Here is a 26,797-nt window from a genome sequence, read left to right on the forward strand (position 1 = left end):
AATCACACAATGATAATTGTTGAATGATCTTTATGCTTTTGCATTAGAATGGTTTTGTCCTCTCAAAAGCCAGTCAAACTGAAAGAAATACTTGTTTCTTTTTCAAAGACAGAAAACATAATCATGTGTCTTTACTTGTTGAGGACTATCTTTTGGAGTTCGGCTATCAGAGGAGTAGCTGCGCGTTGACCTCGTTCAGAAAAGCCACCTATGGAAACAAGAAACAAAAATAACATTCCAGCTGTCAATCATTGTTATAAAGACCTCTGCATAATGATGCCTTGATATCAGCTATACTTTATATTCACAGAATAAAACAAGAAAATGTAATGGTTAGCATATCTGGGGTTTAGAAAAGGTTTGGACAAGTTCCTGGAGGAAAAGTCTACAGTCTGCTATTGAAGTAGAGTGCAGCAAGTTTTGCCCTGAAGCAGTGGTTTCTTTTTGCTGCAAAATGCTGGCCACTGTCAGGGGATCCTTTTTTTTTGGTTCAAATAAGCATATTTGCTCTTTATTTTGAAATTTATGTTATACTTTTTTCAGTGGGGTATTGGGCAATAAAAGTTTTTAATGACAATGCATGGATGTTTGTAACTGAGCAGTTCTTATGAGCTCACTATATGAGTGCATTAAATTTATTTATTTATTGGGACCTATTAATCGCCTTTATGAAGAGATTCACCCAAAGTGGTATAAAGCAAGTAGAATTCAACATAAAACTAACAATTTTGTTAACAGCATAACAGTAGTAAGAAGACCAAATATAAACAAACAAAAAAATGAATGAGGTAAAAAAAAGTAAACTGAAACTTATCAATAAGACTACCATGAAATGGTTCAAAAATATACTTATTAACAGCACTGAAATTCAAATAAAATTGATATAATACCTACTAAAAGGGAGACATAATACTTATGCTGCATCTAATAAGTATAAATCAGACCATTCAAATAACATAGATAGGACGCAAATGCTTTTATATAATACAGCTTATCTTATAGCCGAGGGGTAAAATGCAGTTCTCCGGAGACAAGCAGGGAAAATGCAGGCACATTTGCTGGTGATGTCCTCTGACTGAGCTTGCGTACCAATGCTCTCCCCTAGGTATAGTAAGTTTTTGGATTTTTAAAAAAATAACTTACTGGGCATGTGCAGACACCTTGCCTTCTGAGTTCCTCCCCCTTCTTAGTCAGTTTTTTTCTTTCACTGGGTCCCTAACAGGTCGCAGCTCTCCTTACCTTTCCTCAAGAAAAACAACTGGGAACAACCCGTTACAGGTAAGCAACTTTGCTATATTAGATGAGGTCAAAATGGATGGTATAGAGCAGTGGTCTCAATAGAGAATGACACGGTGATTTTTACCCACGGCTAGTCACGGGTAACCTGCCGAAACGGTGAGGGGGAGAAAAGTGCTCTCTGCAGGCATGGGGACAAGATCATCCACTGCCCCGTGGAGCAGTGAATGGCCTTGTCCCCGCAGTTAAGGGAGGGAATGTGCATGGTCACCGATCATGCATTGCCCCCCTCCCTCCTTCCCGAATCTTTCTCCCTCCCTCCCCCTTACCTTTGCGGCGCGTTAGTAAAGTAACTTGCTGAAGCCGGCCGAGCTGCCTGCAGTCGCGTGTGTGTGGGCAGGCAGGCTCAGCCAGCTTCAGCAAGTTACTTTACTAATGCGCCGCGAAGGTAAGGGGGGGAGAGAGGGAGATTCTCGGGCCGCATGATGGGTGCTGAAGGGCGGTGAGGTGGCGAGAGGGAAGGGTGGTGGTGGGGAAAAGATGCTGAAGGGAAATGTGGAAGACAGAGTGAGGAGAAGATGCTGAAGGAAAATGGGAAAGACAGAGGGGAGAAGACGCTGAAGGGAAATGGGGAAGACAGAGTGGGGAGAAGACGCTGAAGGGAAATGGGGAAGACAGAGTGGGGAGAAGACGCTGAAGGGAAATGGGGAAGACAGAGTGGGAAGAAGATGCTGAAGGGAAATGGGAAGACAGAGGGGAGAAGATGCTGAAGGGAAATGGGGATTGGGGAAGACAGAGTAGGGAGAAGACGCTGAAGGAAAATGGGGATGACAGAGTGGGGAGAAGACGCTGGAAGGGAAGAAGACAGAGATACTAGACTATGGGGGAAGCGGAGGGAAGAAGATGGGTGCCAGACCAATGGGGGGGAGAGGGGGGTGAAGGGAGAAGCACAGTAACAGAGCAAATGGAAGACGCTGAGAGAAGACAGACAGTGGATGGAAGGAATTGAATGAGATGAGGAAAGCAGAAACCAGACAATAAAGGTAGAAAAAAAATTTCTATTTATTTATTTCCTTTTTTTTTCTTTTTTGATTTAGGATAAAGTAGTATATTAGTTGTGTTGATAAAATTTTATAAACAAAGCCCTGCCAGCTGAACATCTCTTTCTCTAGTTCAGCAGCCAGAACTTTGATTTATAAGGAAGGAATAAGCTAAATATTGAAGTACTGAGGCTTGTATGGATGCTGCGGGGATAGTAGTCATGGGGACAGGGCAGGGATAGGTCACAGGGATGGGGATGAGGTGTGGACAGTGGTCATGGGGGTGGGGCGCTGACAGGGACGGTGGTCAGAGGGATGTGGCAGTGACAGGGACAGGGGTCACGGTGACGGGGACAAAATTTTTTCCCGTGTCATTCTCTAGTCTCAAACTCAAATCCTTTGCAGGGCCACATTTTGGATTTGTAGGTACTTGGAGGGCTCCTAAGTCTTAATAATAATATTGTAATTTATAGCTGAAGAGACATATGATTAAATAACTGTTTTATTTTTGTGATTATGATAAATATACTGAGGGCCTCAAAATAGTACCTGGCGGGCCGCGAGTTTGAGACCACTGGTATAGAGTGTGTTGGGATAAACAGATGGGAGGTTAAACTCATGGCAAGATGTTTATACATAATTGGCTCATTATTTAATTGTGCATGTAAATTAGGCACATGCCCAAATTTGCATGTGCAATTTTTTTGCAGCGGTTACAGAATTTGGAGGATAGTGTTCCCTCTTTCAAAAGAATACACACTCTACGACTTTGCTTCCCTGATGGTAACATAGTAGCAAAGTAAATGACAGCAGATAAAGACCTGAACGGTCCATCCAGTCTGCCCATTAGCTATTCTTATTAAAAATTCATGATTAAATTAACTTGTCTCTTCTTTGATATTTCTGGGCCATAGATTAAAATCCACCTGGTATTGTCCTAGGTTCCAACTGCTGAAGTTGCCATCTAAGCTCACTCCAGCCTATCCAACCAACCCGTTGTTTGCAGGTTATCTACCGTAAAGTCTGGCCAGTAACATCCTCATGTTCCAAGTTAGTGGAGTTCCTATTGATGCCCACCCCAGCCCATCCTACACCGAATCACAAAATATGGGACACAAATCGTACAAGTCTGTCCATTACCAACCTTAGTTCTTTAATTTATACAAGAGAATGACAGTGACAAAATTCATCACCGTTCCCGTCCCCGCAGATAACTGCGGGAAACCATCTTCATGTCATTCTTTAAGGAGAGAGGGAAGAATCAGAGTATGAATGGCCACAACCACTGACCCACAAGCTTTGCTTTGAAGAATGCTGGTGTAGAAGGACCGAGATTGAAACAGACACTACAGAATGACAGTCTCTGGTATCCGGAGCAGATATTGTGATGTCATAATGCCTCATTCCACCAGTGCCTAAGAGCCAATCATATCAGTGATGTCACAATGGCTTCATTATCCTTGGCTCACATAAGAATCAGAGTATGAATGGGCACAGCCACTGACCCACAAGCTTTGCTTTGAAGAATGCTGGTGTAGAAGGACTGAGGCTAAAATAGACACTAAAAAAATGACATGGGATTATTTCCCGTGGTTATCCGCGGAGACGGGAATGGTGATGAATTTTGTCACCATGTCATCCTATAATTTATACTATTTGTTTTCCTCTGTTTAATTTATACCATTTGAAATCCTCTGTGTTTATCCCATGCATTTTTTAATTCCATCAGCGTTTTCCTCTCCCCCACCTCCCTCAGGAGGTGAAAAAAAAATGGTCAAACAAAAAATGAATAAAGTAAACATTCCTGGAAATGATACAAAATTATATTGTGCAATTATGTCATACTGTAACCTGTTAACTGTATTTTATGTTTGTTTAACCTGTAACCTGTTCTGAGCTCTTTGGGGAAAACGAATTAAAGAAATAAACATAAGAACAAATGAATAGCCTTACTAGGTCAGACCAATGGTCCATCCAGCCCAGTATCCCTTCTTTGCAGAGGCCAAACCAAGTCACAAGTACCTGGCAAAAACTCAAATAATAGCAGCATTCCATGCTACCATCCAATATCTGTCTCAACAAACACTGTGGACTTTTCCTCCAGGAATTTGTCCAAACCTTTTTTAAACCAGCTACATTAACTGCTCTTACCACATTCTCTGGCAACGCGTTCCAGAACTTAACTATTTTAGGAGTGAAAAAATATTTCCTCCTATTGTTTTTAAAAGTATTACTCTGTAACCTCATCGAGTGTCCCCTAGTCTGTAAATCTTGATGCAGTAAAAAATCGATCCATTTGTACCCATTCTACACCACTCAGGATTTTGTAGACTTCAATCATATCTCCCCTTAGCCGTCTCTTTTCCAAACTGAAGAGCCCTAACCTTTTTAGTCTTTCCTCATATGAGAGGCGTTCCATCCCCTTTATCATCAAGTTTCAAGTTTATTTGGTGATTTGATTAAACGCCTATCAAAATACTAAGCGTTGTACAATAATAATTAAAACATTGCTGAAACAAGGCTGCCCTGTGAACTTCTAAAAGCTAAGTTACTCAGCATTTCATATTCTGCTCTTTTGACTGGTTTTCAGCATTATATCTGCTTAATTTCTCTTCTCCTCCCTGTTTCTTACTAAAAAAATATAAAAAAGCACAAAAAAATAAATCCTTCTCTTTCCTCTGTTAAATCTTATTTCCTCTTCCTGCATTTTTGTTTAAAATACTGTGTTTTAGGTGGTATAGAGCCTATATTTCTGGTGCCTGTGGCTCAGGGTGACTAAAGTAGGGAAAATCCTGTTATAAATCCTGTGTTTTCGGGTAGCACTGATAGAACCTGCATTTTTGTTTAAAATACTGTGTTTTAGGTGGTATAGAGCCTATATTTCTGGTCACTTCACAACCAATCAAGTCACTTCACAACCAATCAATATGACCTTTATTCTATGCAATCACTGTGGTGCTTTAATTCCAAGACATACCATTTGGAGGCTTAAGGCTTGCCCCATCTGTCTTCAACTTGCCAGTATTAAGGAGGAGCTCTGCAAAGTTAAACAGGAATTGAATACAATTAAAGCAGCTTCCATCACTCCACAAAATCATACCAACTTACCACCTCTACCTCAAAGAATAAAACAGCCCAGGAATAAATGGGTCACAGTAGGCTCAGGAAGACTGCGACATGTAACACAGAAACATCCACCTTCACTAATATTACCTCTACAGAATTCCTTTGCTCCACTAGTGCACTGCGATACTCAGGAAAACAGAAGGGAGGTGGGACTGGAACCAATGAAGGAAACTCAAGAGAATAAGCGCACCCTAAGTACTAATAAAAAAGCCAAAAACAGAAAACTATTAATGTTGGGGGATTCCATCATCAGAGGCATTAACCTTGGAACACAGGGCGAGGAGACCAAAATAGTGAAATGTCTTCCAGGATCCTCAGCTACCAGGAGTTCCAGGCAAATACTGACTATAATTAAGGAAGAAACTAAGGATTTTAACACTGATGTTGTTATCCATCTGGGAACAAATGACCTGGCCAACAACTCCACACTTGCAGCACAGAAAGCTTTTCGGGAGCTTGGTGAGGGCGTGAAACCTTTTGTAAAGACTTTAGCTTTTTCTGAAATACTGCCTGCATATGGAAAAGGAGAGCAAAGAGTGAAAAACACAGAGGACTTTAATAGATGGCTCAGAGCCTGGTGTCATCAAGAAGGCTTCAGGTACATAGAGGATGGGGAAATACATGGAAGGACAAGAAGCTATATTGCACTGATGGGCTACATATTACTACAGCAGGAAAAAGAAACCTTGCAGAGAAATTTAGACAATATTTTTCTAGGCATTTAAACTAGAAGGTGGGGGTGGTGTATGTACGAAGGACAATTATAGAGACCACCCCCGGCAAAAGAAAAGATGTGATAGTAGTAAAGGCTGCAACATAAGCAATATCAGCAACTCATTTCTTAGTATTGCAACGGAAAGTGAAACGACACAAAAATCCATACGAAAAAGGAGATTATCACTGAAAAAGAGCTGGAAAGCGATGACCACAAATGCTCGCAGTCTAAGCAACAAAGTTCATGATCTGCAAGCCCAGATATTAGAGGCAGATCTAGATATTGTTGCTATCACAGAGACATGGTTCAGTGAATCACATGGATGGGATGCAAACATACCGGGATATAATCTTTTTAGGAAGGACAGAGATGGTCATAAAGGTGGAGGAGTAGCTCTCTATGTAAAGATCAATATCCAAGCGACCGAAATGCAAGGGACCTGGGGAGAGGAAGAAGCGATATGGATTGCTCTGAAAAGAGAAGATGGAACTTCTATCTACTTGGGTGTAGTCTACAGACCTCCGACTCAATCGAAGCAAATTGATAAGGATCTGATTGTGGATATCCAAAAGTTTGGAAGGAAAGAGGAGGTTCTGCTGTTGGGAGATTTCAACCTGCCGGATGTGGACTGGAATGTTCCGTCTGCGGAATCGGAAAGAAGTAGGGAGATTGTGGATGCCTTTCAAGAGGCTCTGCTCAGACAAATGGTGACGGAACCCACAAGGGAAAAAGCGATATTGGATCTGGTCCTCACAAATGGAGAGAGTATCTCTAATGTTCGAGTGGGTGCTCACCTGGGTAGTAGCGATCATCAAACAGTTTGGTTTGATATAACGGCTAAAGTGGAGAGTGGCCGCACGATACTTAAAGTCCTAGATTTCAAACGTACGGACTTTAATGCAATGGGAAAGTACCTGAAGAAAGAGCTGTTAGGATGAGAGGACATAAGAGAAGTGGAAAGACAGTGGTCTAAGCTGAAAGGAGCGATAAAAATGGCTACGGACCTTTATGTGAAGAAAATCAATAAAAACAAGAGAAAAAGGAAGCCGATATGGTTCTCCAACCTAGTGGCTGAGAAAATAAAGGCGAAAGAGTTGGCGTTCATGAAATATAAAAAAACCCAAGAAGAGGAGAGTAGAAAGGACTACAGGGTGAAACTGAAAGAAGCCAAGAGAGAGATACGTTTGGCGAAGGCACAGGCGGAAGAACAAATGGCTAAAAATGTAAAAAAGGGAGATAAAAATTTTTTCAGATATATTAGTGAAAGGAGGAAGATAAAAAATGGAATTGCTAGGCTAAAAGATGCTGGGAACAAATATGTGGAGAGTGATGAGGAGAAAGCAAATGTGCTAAACAAATACTTCTGTTCTGTGTTCACAGAAGAAAATCCTGGAGAAGGACCGAGATTGTCTTTCAAAGTTACACGAGAAAATGGAGTAGATTCTGCGCCGTTCACAGAGGAGGGTGTTTATGAGCAACTTGAAAAACTGAAGGTGGACAAAGCGATGGGACCAGACGGGATCCATCCCAGGATACTAAGGGAGCTCAAAGAGGTTCTGGCGAGTCCTATTAAAGACTTGTTCAACAAATCTCTGGAGACGGGAGTGATTCCTGGGGATTGGAGGAGAGCGGATGTGGTCCCTATTCATAAAAGTGGTCACAGGGATGAAGCAGGAAACTACAGGCCGGTGAGCCTCACTTCAGTTGTTGGAAAAATAATGGAAGTGTTGCTGAAAGAAAGGATAGTGTATTTCCTTGAATCTAATGGGTTACAGGATCCGAGGCAACATGGCTTTACAAAAGGTAAATCGTGCCAAACGAACCTGATTGAATTTTTTGATTGGGTAACCAGAGAGCTGGATCGAGGACATATGCTAGATGTAATTTACTTGGATTTCAGCAAAGCCTTTGATACAGTTCCTCATAGGAGGCTGTTGAACAAACTTGAAGGGCTGAAGTTAGGACCCAAAGTGGTGAACTGGGTCAGAAACTGGCTGTCGGACAGACGCCAGAGGGTGGTGGTTAATGGAAGTCGCTCGAAGGAAGGAAAGGTGACTAGTGGAGTCCCTCAGGGTTCGGTGCTGGGGCCAATCCTGTTCAATATGAATGTAAGTGACATTGCTGAAGGGTTAGAAGGAAAAGTGTGCCTTTTTGCAGATGATACCAAGATTTGTAACAGAGTAGACACCGAAGAGGGAGTGGAAAATATGAAAAAGGATCTGCAAAAGTTAGAGGAATGGTCTAATGCCTGGCAACTAAAATTCAATGCAAAGAAATGCAGAGTAATGCATTTGGGGATTAATAATAGGAAGGAACCGTATATGCTGGGAGGAGAGAAGCTGATATGCACGGACGGGGAGAGGTACCTTGGGGTGATAGTGTCCGAAGATCTAAAGGCGAAAAAACAGTGTGACAAGGCAGTGGCTGCTGCCAGAAGGATTCTGGGCTGTATAAAGAGAGGCGTAGTCAGTAGAAGGAAGAAGGTGTTGATGCCCCTGTACAGGTCATTGGTGAGGCCCCACTTGGAGTATTGTGTTCAGTTTTGGAGACCGTATCTGGCGAAAGACGTAAGAAGACTTGAGGCGGTCCAGAGGAGGGCGACGAAAATGATAGGAGGCTTGCGCCAGAAGACGTATGAGGAGAGACTGGAAGCCCTGAATATGTATACCCTAGAGCAGGGGTGTCAAAGTCCCTCCTCGAGGGCCGGAATCCAGTCGGGTTTTCTGGATTTCCCCAATGAATATGCATTGAAAGCAGTGCATGCAAATAGATCTCATGCAGATTCATTGGGGAAATCCTGAAAACCCGACTGGATTCTGGCCCTCGAGGACCGACTTTGACACCTGTGCCCTAGAGGAAAGGAGAGACAGGGGAGATATGATTCAGACGTTCAAATACTTAAAGGGTATTAACGTAGAACTAAATCTTTTCCAGAGAAAGGAAAATGGTAAAACCAGAGGACATAATTTGAGGTTGAGGGGTGGTAGATTCAGGGGCAATGTTAGGAAATTCTACTTTACGGAGAGGGTAGTGGATGCCTGGAATGCGCTCCCGAGAGAGGTGGTGGAGAGTAAAACTGTGACTGAGTTCAAAGAAGCGTGGGATGAACACAGAAGATTTAGAATCAGAAAATAATATTAAAGATTGAACTAGGCCAGTTACTGGGCAGACTTGTACGGTCTGTTTCTGTGTATGGCCGTTTGGAGGAGGATGGGCAGGGGAGGGCTTCAATGGCTGGGAGGGTGTAGATGGGCTGGAGTAAGTCTTAACAGAGATTTCGGCAGTTGGAACCCAAGCACAGTACCGGGTAAAGCTTTGGATTCTCGCCCAGAAATAGCTAAGAAGAAAAAAAAAAAAAATTTAAATTGAATCAGGTTGGGCAGACTGGATGGACCATTCGGGTCTTTATCTGCCGTCATCTACTATGTTACTATGTAAAAATACACAAAGACTAACATCTTAACATACTTCTTAGGCTTTTTTGTTTTGCTAATCTATAAGGATACATTAGGAAAAAGGGGGGGAGAACTACAATATTTATTAAGAAAAGATACAGCAAACGAAAGAACAGTGGGAGGGGAAATCAAGAGTTGCTGGACTTGAAACGAATAGTCAATTGTATAGTCAATTGTAGGCATCTTTAAATAAGAAGCATTTTAAACTATTTTTAAATTTCTGTAGATTCTTTTCAGATCGTATATATATAGGTAGGGAATTCCAAATCATGGGGCAGTTACTGAAAAGATTGTATTGCGTCGAGTACCTATTATTCTTAAGGATGGAATATTAAGAGTATGCTGAGAGGTGGATCTTAGAGCTCTCGGAGGATCGTATGGAATAAGAAGTCTGTCAATAAATGCTGGGGCATGTGTTTGTATTGTTTTGAAAGTTAGAAGTGCTATTTTAAATGTTATTCTGTATATGATGGGTAACCAGTGGGCTTTTTGTAAAAGAGGAGTGACATGATCATATTTCTTTGAACCTGATAGAAGTTTGATAGCTGTATTTTGAATCAATTGTAAACGTTTTATGTCCTTTAGGTTTATCCCTTTCAGTAGAGAATTACAATAGTCCAGTTTGGCTATCACAAGGGAATGAATTAGTGTAGTAAGGGATTTGGCATCGAGAAGGGGGGCCAAAGATCTAATCATCCTTAATTTATAAAAACAGTTTCTGACTAGAGCACTAATTTGTGAGCGAAATGTGAGTTTATGGTCAATTATCACACCTAAGATTTTTATAGTAGTGGTTGGTTTAAGTGGAGTGTTATCGATTGAGATAGGAGCAGTTAATTGTAACCCTTCTTTCCATGAGAATAACATGATGTTAGTTTTAGAAATGCTTAGGGAGAGCATATTTGTATTTAACCAGTCATGAATAATGGATAATTTTTGATTTATAGAAAAAATGTCATTTGGACTTGCAGGGTCTATGTTGTGTAATAGTTGTAAGTCATCGGCGTAGGCATAAGCTGTAAATCCGATTGATTGGCAGAGAGTTAGAAGGGGTGCCAGATAGATATTAAACAGTAACGGAGATAAAATAGAGCCTTGAGGAACACCGAAGTTAGAAGAAAATGGTTTTGAAATGGAATTATTAAAATGGACGGAGGAAGATCTGTCAGTGAAATAAGATCTAAACCATTCCAGAGCTTGGTCAGTTAATCCAATGGAAGCAAGTCTTTGTAATAGTAAGAGGTGGTCAATGGTGTCGAAAGCAGCCGCAAGATCCAAAGAAATTAATAATACACACTTATGTTGGTCAAGGTTGTACTGTATAGTTGTTGTGAGACCTATTAAAGAGTGTTCTGTAGAATGATTTTTACGGAATCCTACTTGATTAGGATGCAGTACCTGTGTTTTATCAATGAAAACTGATAATTGCTGAAATACAAGTTTTTCTGTTAGTTTGGCTAAGAACGGGAGATTAGCTATTGGACGATAATTTGAAGTTTCTATGAGAGAGTTTTTTGAATCTTTTATCTGCGGGTGAAGGATCGAGTGCTTCCAATCTGACGGAAGGCTTGCAGTGGTGAAGCATTTATGAATTATTTGAAGAATGTAAGGTCCCAGTATAGAAAAGAAGCATTTATAGAAGAAAGGGGGAAGAGAATCAATATTAGAACCTTTGATATTAATGGATTGGAGGACGTGTTCTATATCTTTTAAAGAGGGGAGAGAGAAATTAGAACATGTAGAATTTAGATTTGAAAATCCAGTCTCTTCTGAGTTTACGAAGCGTTGTGGGGAAGTAATTTTATTAATAATGTTAGATCTTATTAATATTACTTTGGTTTGGAAGTAATCAGCCAGACTTTGGGCAGACGGGGTATTATTTTCAGGAATACCAGGTTTGCGTTTAAATATTGTTAATTTTTTAAGAATTTTAAAAAGAGTGGATGAGTTTTTTGTTAAAGAAATTTTTTTTGAGTAATATTGTTTCTTTGCAGTATTGATTGATTGACGATAATAATTGGATTGGTTCTTATAATTATCCAGGTTAGTTTGAGAAGGGAGTTTACGCCATTTGCGTTCTGCAGAGCGCAATTGGCGTTTCAATAATAAAAGTGAAGAATTAAACCAGGGGTTTCTTTGTTGTTTAGATCGTTCTTCTTTGAACTTTTTCTAGTGCCACTATACGCCTCTTTTATGAAACCGTTTAGTGCGGGCCGCTGCAGTAACGACCTCAAAGCCCATAGAGATTTAAAGGGCTTCGGCAGATGCTAGTGTGGCTTTCTAAAACAGGCCCTATATCTTTTTTGAGATACGGAGAACAGAACTGAATGCAATACTCAAGGTGAGGTCATACCATTGAGCGATACAGAGGTATTATAACTTTCTTAGTCTTGCTAGCCATCCTTTTTTCTAATAAATAAACTTAAAAATTTCAAGTTGCCCATTCCTATCCTCGTTGAAGAGCATATCACTCCCTTGAGCAGCTAGACTGGCTGTATGCATGACTTCTGATTTTTAGAAAAGGATATTAAAACCAAGGAAGGACATCAGTGACCTTGCACTGGCTTATGCTTCAAAAGCCGTGTGGTCTAACATCAACAAATGTGCAACATTATTACATGTTAAATCTGAACAATTAGATATCGCAACTTTCAGATACATGTATACCTTCTTTCTTTTTCTTGCGATATTCAGCATCTTCTTTAAGTAAATCCAGTATGAAACCACCAATGTTTTCTGTCTTTTCTGCTTGTTTTCTTTTAAGTGTGCTTACTTCTTTATTTTCTTCTTGCAAAGGATTTGTCCATTTGCTATAAGATAGTAAAGTGAAATCATTAGAATTCCCCCTCAAGGGGAACCATTATAGTACTCAGTTGTCAAGTTTCACTTGGATGTACATGCTTTAGCGAGAATGAGGACCAGAGTCATTTTTTTGTTTTCAGAGAAAACAGACTTCATATAGCATCCATAGAGACATGTAAAAATGCAAATGAATTTGATCTCAGGTGGTCAACAGAAGTGAATCATTGCATTCTTTTTCTGGGAAAGGGAAGGATTTATAGTTACATGCTTATGGAAATAGAGGTGGAATACTAAATTATGTCAAATAAAAAGGTGGTTTTTAAACTTCATGGAATGTGAAATCTCATTTCCAGAGGGAATCCTGTGTAGGATTTCTCCTTGAAAATGCCTCAGTTGCAGGACTGAGTCTGGCGTCTTACTAGATATGTTTATATCTACTTTGAAGAAGGTGCAGCTCTATTAGCCAAAAGCATCTGTGGGGCTTTTCAAATGAAACCTCTGTACAATGGTTAGAGCTACATCCTCAGCACCCTAAAGTTGTGGGCTCAAATCCCGGTGCTGTTCCTTGTTACCCTGGGCAAATCACTTACCGTATTTTCACGTATATAATGCGCGCGTTATACACGATTTTACAAACCGAGTATAACCATGCACGTTATATGTGTGAGCGCGTTATACAAATTTTTTTTTTCAGTGCGATCCGGCATTCCCCCTGCGAACCGGCATCCTCCCCCCCGCTCGCGTCACTCTCCCTCCCCCGCGATCCTACATCCCTCCCAGCACCGCAAAGACATCGGTCGCTTACCCAATTGGGCACCGGCACCAGCACCAATGCACAGGACGTGCCAGTGCCAGTGCCCGAAGATCCTCCCTTGTTGGGCTGGGCTGGGCTGGGCTGGGCGGTACGAGGGAGATCCTCCCTCTTCCCTGTGCCGGGCTGGACAAGGCTTTGAGCATTTGCGCATGCTCAAAGCCTTCTGGTCTCGCTCTCTCCGAGATTTTGGAGACCAGAAGGCTTTGAGCATGCGCAAATGCTCAAAGCCCAGTCCAGCCCGGCACAGGGAAGAGGGAGGATCTCCCTCGCACCGCCCAGGCCAGCCCAGCCCAGCCCAACGAGGGAGGATCTTCGGGCACTGGCAGGCACGTCCTGTGCATTGGTGCTGGTGCCGGTGCCCAATCGGGTAAGCGACCGATGTCTTTGTGGTGCTGGGGGGATGTAGGATCGCGGGGGAGGGAGGGTGACGCGAGCGGGGGGAGGATGCCGGTTCGCAGGCCAGAAGAGGGAGTAAGTGGGAGTGGCAGGAGGAGGTTATAGCAGCATGCGCGGTATACCCGTGTGCGTGCTATATAAAATTTTTTTTGCACAAATGGTTTGGACCCGCGCGCTATACGCGTATGCACGTTATATGCGTGAAAATGCGGTAATCCCACAAAAATACCTCTCTTGTATAATCTTTAATAATCTCGAAAAAATGGAAACAGTGATAAGTATTCTCTCATTAAACTTATCTCAAACGATCTTGTGCTTGAAAGGATTATTTTATTTTATAAGAGGAGAGGCCTCAGATCCCTGTGCATTGTCAGTAATTAACTTAACAACAGCACTGGACAGGGAAATAACCTCATCGACTCTCTCCTCCTCCTGCCTAGTGGTACCACAAAAATGTCAAAAAAATTTCTTATAAAATTCTTATAAAGAACTTAACTTAATTAAGCTAATTAGGCTTAATTAATTTTTTTGAGATTGAAGATTATACAAGAGATGTATTTTTGTGAGTCCTATATATATATATATATTTTTTTTTTTTTTTTGATTCACAAGTCACTTAATCCCTCATTAACCCTGGTACATTAAGTAGAGTGTGAGCCCACCAGGACAGATAGGGAAAAATACTTGAGTACCTGAATGTAAACCACTTAGGCTACAAGTGGTATATAAATAAATAAATCCTAATCCTAATTCTCTGACCTCACCACACTTTCTCCACCACTTTTCAGCTGCAGGCAAAAGTATCCCCATTCCACCTGATTTTCAGACCACGGGAGATAGCCAACTGTCTTCAGTGGCCCACAGTGAAACCAGAAATTCAATGCCGGCACCGTATCCAGCAAATGGCATTGAATTTCCAGTTTACTTTTGACCTACTGAGACATAACCAGCTAGGCTGATATTCATCAGCTGGTTGGTTAAGTCTTAGCAGCCGGAGACAGACCTGATTTTTAGGTGGGTCTACCTGGCTATTGAACTTAGCCAGGCCAAAAGCTGAATATTGGCACATAGCCGGTCATTGGCCAATCTGCCGAATGGAATATTGAGCAGGAGAAAGCTGGCCATCTCCTGCTGAATATTGGTGGGTAGCCGCCATCCAGGAGCCATTCACTGCCGGCTAAATAGCACTGAATATCATTGCAATTAAAACAACCCACATTTAGAGGCGAGTACTATTTTCATCAGGTCTTTTACCTTGATAAACAACTATCCTACCTGCAGAAAAAATTATGAGTATTTATTTATTTGTAGTATTTATATACCACTTATAGCCTAAGCGGCTCATAATAATTTAAAAAAATTATTATTTTAAATTATTTAAAAAATTATTATTTTAAAAAGCGGCCTAAATCGGTACATGTGGTAGGGGAGTTTACAGGATTCTGTAACCGGCGTTGTTTTTTCACAGATACCTGTTACAGAATCCTGCTTTTAGGCGAAGTACTGGCCCCTCCTTCACCTAAAAGGTCTGGGTTTGGGCGCTTGGGACTTGGGTGATTTTTTTTGGTTGGGAATGTGGTGTAGGGATAGACGTAGGGGCAGTCTGGGTGAGTAACATAGAAACATAGAGTATGACGGCAGAAAAGGGCCGTCGGCCCAACACGTCTGCCCACTCAAAAGAACCCTCCCATTAAAATAATACTCCCCCTAAGCAATTCCCCGAAGTGAACCCACATGTTTATCCCATTGTTTCTTGAAGTCGAGCACGTTCCTGGCTTCAACTACCTGACGTAGAAGGCCATTCCAACGATCAACCACCCTTTTCGTGAAGAAGTATTTCCTGATGTCACCATGAAATCTCCCACCCTTGAGTTTGAGCGGATGCCCTCTTGTTGCCGTGGGACCTGTAAGAAAAGGATATCTTCCTCCATCTCAGTATGGCCTGTAAGATATTTGAACGTCTCTATCATGTCTCCCCTCTCTCTGCGATTGCTGAACGTGCAGGTAGGCCATTCTCAAAAAAAAACCCCTCAATTCGATTTGGGGACAAATCAATGTAATACTTGATTCTGCAATTTCATTGTCATATGAGATGGTTATATGTGGTATCTTATTGTATGTTAAACCCCCATTTGACCGATATAAAGGCAGGCTTTTCATGATGACAGGGATAGCCATGCAAATGATAACAAGAAATTGGAAGAGTTCTGATACTTTAAATTTTCCTTTTTGGTGGGCAAATTTGTGTTCTAGTTACAAATATGAAAAAATGAATGCAGAAATTTTGGGGAATAATAAGGTATTTAAGTTAGTGTGGGGCCCGTTAGCAGCTTTTGTTGCATCTATTTAAGATATGTAGTTATATATTTATGTCTTATATCTCTTTTAAATTAGGTTTCGTTCCCATATACATCCGGGGGAGGGGAGGGGGGATACTGCATATATGTTTGATGTATGTTTACATTTCTGAGTTAAACAGGGTTGGGGGGGGGGTAATGATGTCTTTTAATTTCTGTAGTTCAAAAGTGCTTTGTAATGGTTTGATATGTTTCAGATGTATATATTTATATTGCACTGTTCATATTGGAAAATAATAAAATTTATTTAAAAATCCCCCCAAACACCCCTCAATTTTTTTTGAGAATGACATTTCCCTGCTGTCAACTTCAGCATCTACTGATTTAGGCCTAAAGGGGACTTAGACTTTTTTATTTTTTTAAATTATGCCACTCCAAGGTACTCAAGCATTTTTTCCTCTCTGTACTGGTGGGTTCACAATCTGTCCAATAACTCTAGAAAAATACCTAGAGGCTGATATTCAAAGATATTTAATCGGGCAGGAGAGACTCCTGTCTGGTTAAATCACTTGCGCAGGACTATCCAGGGATATTCAGTGGCACTTAACCATATACACTCAATATCAGCAGGGTATAATTGATATGTATGGAAGAACATGCATGTAACACAGATAAAATATATACATGGGCATTTTTGATATGATTTCTCTATATCTGATTTAAGACTTTTTGCTGAAAACTCGCCAAAATCAAGTGGCAAACATAATGATTTTCAAATCCAGAACATATCTATTTTTCTTTTGAAAATTGCTGTTTTAGAGTCATTCTTGTGCTCAGGGCATCTTTAAAAAAAACAAAAACAAAAACAAGTCCTAAGGGAGAAAAGCACAAAAAGAATCCATTGTTGGGACGGGAGGGGGGGGGGGGACGGGACGGGACATGATACTTTGTAGACTGGCCAGCAGAGCAGTGAGGAAACCTAAAGGGCACTGCAGTGGACGTCACATACACGGTCCCAGGTGCAATCTCACCATAACCCACTTATATTGTATGGTGAGCCCTCTGGGAAAAGTAAAAAAAGAAATACTGTACCCAACCAGTGGCGTAGTAAGGGTGAGCGGCGCCCGAGGGTGGGGTGGCACCCCTCCCTGCCCTCTTCCCTGCCTCCCTGATTTTGATCAATACTCCTGCTGGAATTCAGTCACAAGATGGCTCTTAATGCATCATAATGTACAGTTCTCAGTTTAACTCAGCCATGTGTGTCTTTTCTGTTGAGATGGATATTTTGTTCTTATTGATCATCTGTGAAAGAGGCATTTCTGTGATTTGTGTGGAGAAATCATAGTCTAATTAAAGCTAACCCCTAGAAGTGTGAACAACAAGAATCATTATAGCTAATATTCAACTGTTACATATTTGGGTGCAATCTATCATTCTTTTCTGAAAGTTTACATTTTTCACCCTCTGCAAACGGGACGGGTGGGGGGAGGGCGTTTCATTTCAAGGATTTCGTGTTTTAATCTCCTAAGCTTTGTGCTAATAGTGTTATGAGCAATTTGTTTAATATGTTTCTCCTGCTTATTGCATGTTACTATATAAAATTTTAATAAAATTTTGGAACTGAAAAAAAAAAAAGTTTACTTGATCATATAACCGAGTCTATACTGTATATGTTTTAAATTTTATACGATGTGTACTTACCATCTTTGTAAGACATGGCAACACAAAATAGGAAAGCATCCAAGCAGAGTCAGCACTGCCAGGCCAAGCAGAGAGATTCGGAAAGCCCACTGAGCTTCTGTCGGTTTAAGCACCAGAAAGTATGTATCATAAGAAACAAAACATTTTCAAAACCCATATCAGACCTAAGAACCTGATATTCAAATGAAGTTAACTGAGGAGCGGGTCCTGTCTGGTTAACCCATGCTGAGCTAGCTGGCCAAGCGATGCAATACATTTCCAAATTTATTCTATATTTGATATACCGACCATCAACGAGTATCTGATCGGTTTATAGAGTACAATTACAATATTAGAATTAAAATATAGTTCTAAAATAAAAGGAAAAAAAGGTCATTAACTAAGGCCCTCTTTTACTAAGGTGCGCTAACCGATTAGCGTGCTAATCGATTTAGAGCACGCAAAATGCTAACACTTGCATGTTAGTCTATAGACGTATTAGCGTTTAGCGCAAGCTAATCGGTTAGCGCACCATATCCCCTCTTTTACAAAGGTGCGCTATGCTTTTTAGCGCACGCTAAATGCTAATGCATGCATGTTATCCTATGGATGCATTAGCGGCTAGTGCACACGTTGATTCAGCACGTGCTAAATCCACGCTAAAACTCTTAGCGCGCCTTTGTAAAAAAAGGGCCATAGTAAAAGAGGGGGTAAGTATTTACATAATTGACGGACGGGACTTGGACTGGTTTGATACATAAGGTAGTGGGGGTTAGGGTGGGAGAATAAAATACATCGAAGTAAAAAATAAAAAAAATAAAAAATTAAAGGGAAGGTGAAAAGGGGAGGTAAGGAAACAAAAGGAGCATTACCAGTCCACTATCCTAGTTCAAAATAGCCATATATTTTAATTCCGGTTGTAAAGTAATACAGAAAAATGAAAGCTTTAGTTATATAACAAATACATGGGAAATACTTACTGTCTCTAATTGGTTTGTAGCATTTTATATATTCCTTAGCTGGACAGCACTTTTTGATCAAACACATTGTTTCATTGGTTTCCTGATCTTCGTTGCAAACTATTCTTATAGAATTTCTTGTTGAACATGCTATCAGGAACAAAATAGAAATAACATTTTAGATTCTTAGAGAGGGAGCTGATTACGTCTTTGGGTTGCCACAGATACAACATAGGAATTCACCCCTAAGCTTTTGACACAAGTTATATTTAAGCCAATGTTGTCTAAAAATGTATTAACATCGGCAAAAGTTTACGTGAAATAGTCCTGATCTGATTTCCAGTGAAAAAAGCCAAACATAGCAATATCATGAGAACCCTTGCTCTCCACTAATCATAATCCTGCAGGGCAGAGATAGAATGATAGGACAACACTCCCATGTGGAAGCTGCTCTTTTAGTTACTTATTTACCTCCCAGGTACTAAATATGGTGCCCAGAACTGTGCACCCAAATTAGAGCGCTTGTCCAAGATGCACATGCAAATTAATTGAGTAATGAGACAATTAACATCGAGAGTTGGGTGCTAACAACCAATTGATGGCAATTACATATAGTAACATAGTAACATAGTAGATGACGGCAGATAAAGACCCGAATGGTCCATCCAGTCTGCCCAACCTGACTCAATTTAAATTTTTTAATTTTTTTTCTTAGCATTTGGCACTCATTAAAATTTGCACACACATCTGGATGTGTGCTATTCTATACGGGATAATGTCTAACTTAAGAAGGACATGGCGATACTTGAGAGGATCCAGAGAAGAGCCACACGAATGATAAAGGGTATGGAAAAATCTTTCATACGCTGAGAGATTAGAGAAACTTGGGTTCTTCTCCCTGGAGAAGCGGAGACTCAGAGGAGACATGATAGAGACGTACAAGATTATGAAAGGCATAGAGAGGGTGGAGAGGGACAGGTTCTTTAGCGTACTGGGAACTACAAGAACAAGAGGACATCCGGAGAAATTGAAAGGGGACAGGTTTAGAAACCAATGCTAGGAAATTCTTCTTCACACAGAGGGTGGTGGATACCTGGAATGCGCTTGCGGAGGGTGTAATAGGTCAACTACATTATGGGGTTTCAAAGAGGGACTAGATAAATTCCTGAAGGATAAAGGGATTGAAGGTTACAGATAAAGGAGAAAGAAAGGATATAGATAAAAAAAGAAAAGGGGTTTGAAGGATATAAAGGATTAGGGAAGAACAGGTTCTAGACAAAAGACCACTTTACAGGTCATGGACCTGATGGGCCGCCGCGGGAGCGGACCGCTGGGCGCGATGGACCTCTGGTCTAACCCAGCGGAAGCAAATTCTTATGTTCTTATGTTCTACTAGTTTGCAACTCAAAAAGGGCGTGACTATAAGTCAAGGACATTCCACAAACCTGTGCACAGAATAATAGAATACAGATTTAGCATGCTTAACCTGGATGCTGGCATTTACACTAGCCTACAACCCCCCAATGATATTTAGTAGGACTTGGCTAGCCAGGAATAGCTTCCAGCCAGCAAAGCCAGCCAGCTAAATCTCATTTAGCTATCCACAGATAATCAACAGGAGATAAGGTAGAAATCTTAGAGCTTTTACAAACCCTAGCTAACTTGTCAATTAAAACCGGACAAATACCAGATAACTGGAAGATAGCAAATGTCATTCCAATCTTCAAAAAAGGATCAAGAGGAGAACCGGGCAACTATAGATCTATGAGTCTTACTTCGGTTCCTGGGAAGATGGTGGAAGCATTAATCAAGGATAGCATAGTGCAACACCTGGAGAATCCCGACTTGATGAGAGCTAGTCAACACGACTTCAGGAAAGGGAAGTCATGTCTGATGAATTTACTTCAATTTTTTGAAAAGGTGAACAAACAAATCGATAGCGGAGACCCGGTGGATATAATATACTTGGACTTCCAGAAGGCGTTCGACAAGGTTCCACACGCTAGGCTTCTGAGGAAACTACAAAGCCATGGGATTGAAGGGGATATACTAGGATGGATAGGAAATTGACTGTAGAACAGATTGGAGAGGGTAGGCATAAATGGGAAGTTCTCGGACTGGGAAAAGGTGACAAGCGATGTGCCCCAGGGCTCGGTTCTCGGACCAATATTATTCAACATATTCATAAATGACCTAGAGGAGGAAACGACGAGCAATATAATCAAGTTCACAGATGACATGAAACTATGTCGATCAGTTGGATCACAAAAGGACATTGAAGAACTCCAGAGAGATCTGAACCAGCTAGAGAAATGGGCGGAAAAGTGGCAGATGAAGTTTAATATAGACAAATGCAAAGTGATGCATCTGGGTACGAAAAACAAGGAACATGATTATAAAATGTTAGGTGTGACATTGGGCAAGAGCGAACAAGAAAGGGACCTGGGGGTACTGATAGACAGGACCCTGAAGCCATTGGCGCAATGCGCAGTGGCGGCAAAGAAAGTGAATAGGATGTTAGGCATGATAAAGAAGGGTATTACGAGTAGATCGGCGGACGTCATAATGCCGCTTTACAGAGCAATGGTAAGACCACACCTGGAGTACTGTGTCCAACACTAGTCTCCTTACCTAAAGAAGGATATAACCCTGCTGGAAGAGGGTGCAGAGGCGAGCCACAAAGCTAGTAAAAGGTATGGGAAATTTGAGCTACAAAGAACGCCTCAGAAAACTAAGCTTGTTCACCCTTGAGAAGAGAAGACTGAGAGGGGATATGATAGAGACTTTTAAAATACTAAAAGGTTTCGACAAAATAGAGCAAGAAGCATCATTTTTGACGTTGTCAAATGTGACTAGGATGAGAGGTCATAGACTGAAATTGAGGGGCGACAGGCCCAGGACAAATGTCAGAAAGTTCTGTTTTACACAGCGAGTGGTGGATGCTTGGAATGCTCTCCCGGAGGAGGTAGTGACGGAAACCTCCATTATGGGATTCAAATGCAAGTTGGATGCACACCTCCTTGCAAATCACATTGAGGGATACGGGAAAATAAGATCTTCATCAGGGAAAACAAATATAATATCAATAATTTATTTATTTTTTAATTTTTTTAAATAATTCTTTATTGATTTTTAAACAAGAACTGTTATATAAATAAAAGAACAGTATATTATTGCATTCAGTCATAACACTAATATCTATATAGATAACAAAACTATCCTTCAATAATTACATTATTTTGCATATAGTAATAACATAAGAACCAATAATAGAGCGTATATGGGCAGCCAATGATGAAGTGCCACGTAATTCTTCCTGCAGGTATGAGGTAACATAGCGGTGGAGTGGTGGGGCTGAGGCTTACTCAAAAACGATATGAGTTTTTGATATCCAGTTCTGAATGACAAATTTGATCTATGAACGTTAGGACTGGAAATAGATTGATACTAAGTAGATTGCCATAGACTTTGTAGGGCTCATTATTATACTAAGCACCTTGGTGTTGTATGTAATATTGACCACATCAATATGTTCATCATATTATTATATTTGATGCATCATCATTGTTATACAAGTTTTAATGTTGTATTTGTTGTTGTTTGCATCAATAAAAATTGTTTGAACTAAATGCGAGTTTAGCAGAATCTAGTATGGATTTCCTCACGGTGGGTCTTCTGTGCTCTTTTCCTCCATTCAAGGTGAATTGGGTTGTTTAAAAAAATTCTGTATATATTGTTCAGATTCTCATTGGGGCCCTTTTACTAAGGTACAGTAGCCAATTTAGCGTGCGCATAAAATTAGCATGCGCTAAATGCCAACGCGTCCGTTATATTCTATGGACGCGTTAACAATTAGCACACGCTGCATCGGCTTCTGCGCCTTAGTAAAAGAGGGGGGTTGTTTTTGTTATATACATTCATTAGCACATATTCAATTCATTAAGGTACCTTAAAGGAAAGTTTGTGCAAATAAGATTTAGTGCACATTATCTAACAAATGCTGAGTTTTTACTACACGATGGTAGAGGTTTCTACTGCGGGCCAGTGCAGTAACTGTTCCAACGCTCATAGAATTCCTATGAGTGTTGGAGCATTTACCTCGCTGGCCTGTGGTAGAAACCTCTACTGCCATTTAGTGAAAGAAGATTCCTTTAGCTAAGCTATGGTAAAAGGTAGCCTTGGCACATCCTTGCAAAGTCTTTCCTATGTGCTAAGGTCATTTTTACTGAGGCTGTAAAATGGGCTATTTTTTATTTTTTTGTGCTAATGTCACAACTTCAGAAGGGATACAACAGATATATAATTTAAAAAAAAATACTACTGTTGGCATAATTGACAAAATGAGAAACTCTAGCAAGTTCAAGTTCAAGTTTATTAAATTTTGATTTTACGCAATATCCAATATTTCAATGCGTATTACATAATTGTAAAAGCCAGGGATGACAAATCCAAAAAGACTATTATACAGACTAATCAGTGGCGTACCTAGGGGGGGGCGGGGGGGGGCGGGCCGCCCCGGGTACCAGCCCTAAGGGGGTGTTCCCGGCCTTGCCGTTCAGTCCCCCGCCACCCCCGAAGGACCGCTCGCCCCCCTGGCCTCCCCGCACCACCTATGAACAGCCGCAGCAGGATCGCGAAGTCAGCGTCAGCATCCCTGCGCTGCTTCCTACGACGCGATCCCGCCCCTCCTCTGACGTCAGAGGAGGGGCGGGACCGTGGCGCAGGAAGCAGCAGGGATCGCTGACGCTGACTTCGCGATCCTGCTGCGGCTGTTCATAGGTGGTGCGGGGAGGCCAGGGGGGCGAGCGGTCCTTCGGGGGTGGCGGGGGACTGAACGGCAAGGCCGGGAACACCCCCTTAGGGCTGGTACCCGACGCTGACTTCGCGATCCTGCTGCGGCTGTTCATAGGTGGTGCGGGGAGGCCAGGGGGGCGAGCGGTCCTTCGGGGTGGGTCGGGGCATCAGGCCTTCAGGGTGGGGCGGGCGGGCAGGCAAGCAGGCTTTCAAGGGGGAGGGGGGTGACAGGCAGGCAGGCAGGCCTTCAAGGGGGGACAGGCCTTCGGGGGGGGGTGCAGACATTCAAGGGGGTGCAGGCCTTCAAGGGGGGAAAGGCAGGCAGGCCTTCAAGGGGGGTGCAGGCCTTCAAGGGGGAGACAGGCCTTCAAGGGGGGGAAAGGCAGGCAGGCAGGCCTTAAAGGGGGGACAGGCCTACAAGGGGGTGGGACAGGCCTTCAAGGGGGGGTGCAGGCCTTCAAGGGGGGTGCAGGCCTTCAAGGGGGAGACAGGCCTTCAAGGGGGGGAAAGGCAGGCAGGCAGGCCTTAAAGGGGGGACAGGCCTACAAGGGGGTGGGACAGGCCTTCAAGGGGGGGACAGGCCTTCGGGGGGGTGCAGACCTTCAAGGGAGTGCAGGCCTTCGGGGGGGGGTGCAGTCCTTCAGGGGTGGGGTTTAGGCCTTCAGAGGGGGACAGACCTTCGGGTGGGAGGTAAAGTCCTTCGGGGGGTGCAGGTCTTCAGGAGTGGGGTGTAGCCCTTCGGAGGGGGGACAGACCTTCGGGGGAGGGGGGTCCTGGTGTAAAAGTACACAGAGGGAGAGAGGGAAGGGGGGGTTCAAAGATACATGCATATGCCAGACTTTGGGGGTTAGAAATAATGGGTCTAAAAACAGAGGAGTGGGAGAGAGATGGTGCATAATGGGATTTAGGGAGGGAAGGAACAGAAAGGGAGAGAACTTGGAAACAGGGGATGGTGTGGAGGGGGGATAGAGATACTGGATAGGAGGATAGTTGGGAACAGAAAGGGAGAGATGGTGGATCCTGGGGTGGTGGGGAGTTGAGAAAAGGTGAATCTGTGGATGGAGACAAAAAAAAGGAAAGATGCCAGATCTCCGGGAGAGGGAAGGGAAACGGAAGGGGAGAACAGAGATGGCAGACGGATGGTTAGCACGGAGAAAGGAGACCCTGGCAAGCAAGACAACAAGAGCCTGGGACCAACAAGATTTGAATATTGATCAGAGAACAAAAGGTAGAAAAAATAATTTTATTTTCTGTTTTGTGATTACAATATGTTAGATTTGAAAAGTGTACATGAGACAGCTTGAAATGGGAACTTTTCTATTTTTGTGAATGGCAAGGCTGAGTTCAGTTAAAATATATGCTTTATAAGAAAATATAATAATGTGTTTTATAAAGTTTATAAGCATTGCTGGCATACTCGGTGAGGTGTTCCTAGTGTTGGTGGTGGTGGTAGCATGTCAGTGTGTTGAGAGGAAGAGGTAGTCTGGGAAATTCTGCTGAGCAAACTCTGGGCCCATTTCCACCCCCAGTTAGTCCACTCCACTCAACTGGTTCACACACTGAGTGGGTCTTTGGGTGTTATTTCTGGGTAGTTGTTTTAGAATCTCTTCCAGTGGTTTGTCAGTATCTCCTTCTGGTCCAAGGAAGGAAACTTTGTCAACCTTAGCATTGACCTTCAGAATATGTTTGTAACAGCGCTGCTTGTGTGGCATTAGGCTATGTAGTGATCGAAAGAAAAAAACAGACCTTTGCACATTTTTGCACTATATGGTGGGTGTATGAGGAGATTCATTTCCTGCACAGTTAAGTCCATTTTTTCTACTGAATAATAGTATAGGTACAATGAAAGTAAATAGCAAAAATGTTTGAGTAGATAATTAAGGAAATCTTTTTCATATTGCTTGCTTATGGACTGGGAAAAAAGACTGTTCAAGCAAATGTCTCCAGAACTGCTTTAATGGAAAAATGTGATTTTTTTTTTTTTAAGTACTTTGTGAAATTTATTGTTGTTGTGAAATTTATTGTTATACTTTGTTTAAACTTAAAAAGCGGTGTCATTAACAGTGAATCTAATCGAAAAATCGATTCAACAGGGTGAATCGGATCGAATGAAATATTTTTCTCTGAATCGGGCAGCATTATTGGCTACCATGAGAATGGGCTACTGGGCATGATGGACCATTGGTGTGACCCAGTTAGGCTATTCTTATGTTATGTTCTCATCTGTAGGGGCCTTTGTTTTCACTTCTTATTTTAATGTATTTTTTTCCTGGGAACTTATCAGTGTTTTTTTATAATGGGAACAAAAATGGAAGAGAATTAATGTGTGTGGAATGGGGGGGGTAACTAATTTCTTCAGCTAAATAATTCAATCCACTTCAAACAGACATAGGAGAACTCACGCACCATTCACACACCCTCCAACCAAAAACGTCAAAAGAAAAAAACTGTTCGACAACCTCCTAGCCATTCGAGCTGCAACACTTGACCCCCAACTCTACAACCTATTGACCTCGACCACAAACTACAAAACCTTAAAAAAAGAAATAAAAACCCTTCTATTAAAAAAACACATAAAACCAAACTAACATAATCAGAACTGTCCCAAGCATCACCTGCAACTACTCCATATGTACTTCTGATGTCATGACAATTCAGACATAATTTATGTTATGTTATGTTTGGAATAATGGTTACATAAATGAGGTTCAATAAAAGAAAATTTTCTGTGGGAGCATTTGTTGGAACTTCTGTTATCCTGATTTCTTCTATCTGTGGGCTTTCTTTAGCTAACCTACTTATCTGGGGCTTTCCACTTCTGCAGCTGCCCTTTTCACGGTCCACTTTGCGCTTGCACTCTCTGGGGAGGGGGGGTTGGGTCTGGGCTTGGTGGGGTAGGTGTGTCTGGTAGTTTTGTCTGGGTGGTGGCTGGGTGTTTCTTGGGTGCTTGTTGTGCGGATTGGTGTGTCTGGTGAGCGGTCTGGGTGTTGTTGCTTGTGGGGGGTTTTTTCATTATAAAATATGGCTGAGGGTCTAGTCCGGCTTATTATTCTTGTGGGTTCTGGGGTGGGATTTGTTTGCTTGCCCCAAGTTTTGGCCTTTTGTTGTGTATTGCTATGCCTCTCATTGGCAATTTTCTCTTGGGAGAGGCTTGTTCATGCTTGTTGTTGCTGTTACTCTCATTCTGTGTTCTTTTTGATAATGTATAAGTTTCTGTACAGACCATGGTTGCTTGTCTGGACCTTTTGCCATTCTCAATAAAAATACTTTGGAAAAAAAAAAAAAAAAAAAAAGAAAATTTTCACTGCCTGTTTCTATTCTGACCATTTATTCCATTTCATGGTTATTGCAAAAAAAAAAAAAAAAAAAATTTTACATGAGGGGGGGGGGGGGGGGGGTGTCAAAAAATGATGGGCCCCGGGTGCCACATACCCTAGGTACGCCACTGAGACTAATCATTATGTTCTATTAATACAAACTGAA

The 26,797-nt window shown here is 41.7% G+C and overlaps 1 protein-coding gene across 4 annotated transcripts in view; it reads right to left on the bottom strand.

Moving 5' to 3' along the window:
- The window catches only part of FMR1NB (FMR1 neighbor), a 121,211-nt gene that overhangs the window by 76,926 nt on the left and 17,488 nt on the right, over positions 1-26,797 (bottom strand). For 3 of the 4 annotated variants that reach the window (XM_033944369.1, XM_033944366.1, XM_033944365.1), the window contains exons 4-8: positions 18,542-18,670; positions 17,583-17,679; positions 12,240-12,382; positions 5,254-5,313; positions 136-208 (exon numbers count right to left, since the gene is read on the bottom strand). In XM_033944369.1, the coding sequence (XP_033800260.1) occupies positions 136-208; positions 5,254-5,313; positions 12,240-12,382; positions 17,583-17,679; positions 18,542-18,670 (502 nt within the window). The remainder of the gene's footprint in view (positions 1-135; positions 209-5,253; positions 5,314-12,239; positions 12,383-17,582; positions 17,680-18,541; positions 18,671-26,797) is intronic. The other variant, XM_033944367.1, reaches the window with a different exon arrangement.

The sequence above is a fragment of the Geotrypetes seraphini genome, chromosome 5 (genome assembly GCF_902459505.1).
Source record: "Geotrypetes seraphini chromosome 5, aGeoSer1.1, whole genome shotgun sequence".
In the NCBI taxonomy this organism is placed as follows: Eukaryota; Metazoa; Chordata; class Amphibia; order Gymnophiona; family Dermophiidae; genus Geotrypetes; species Geotrypetes seraphini.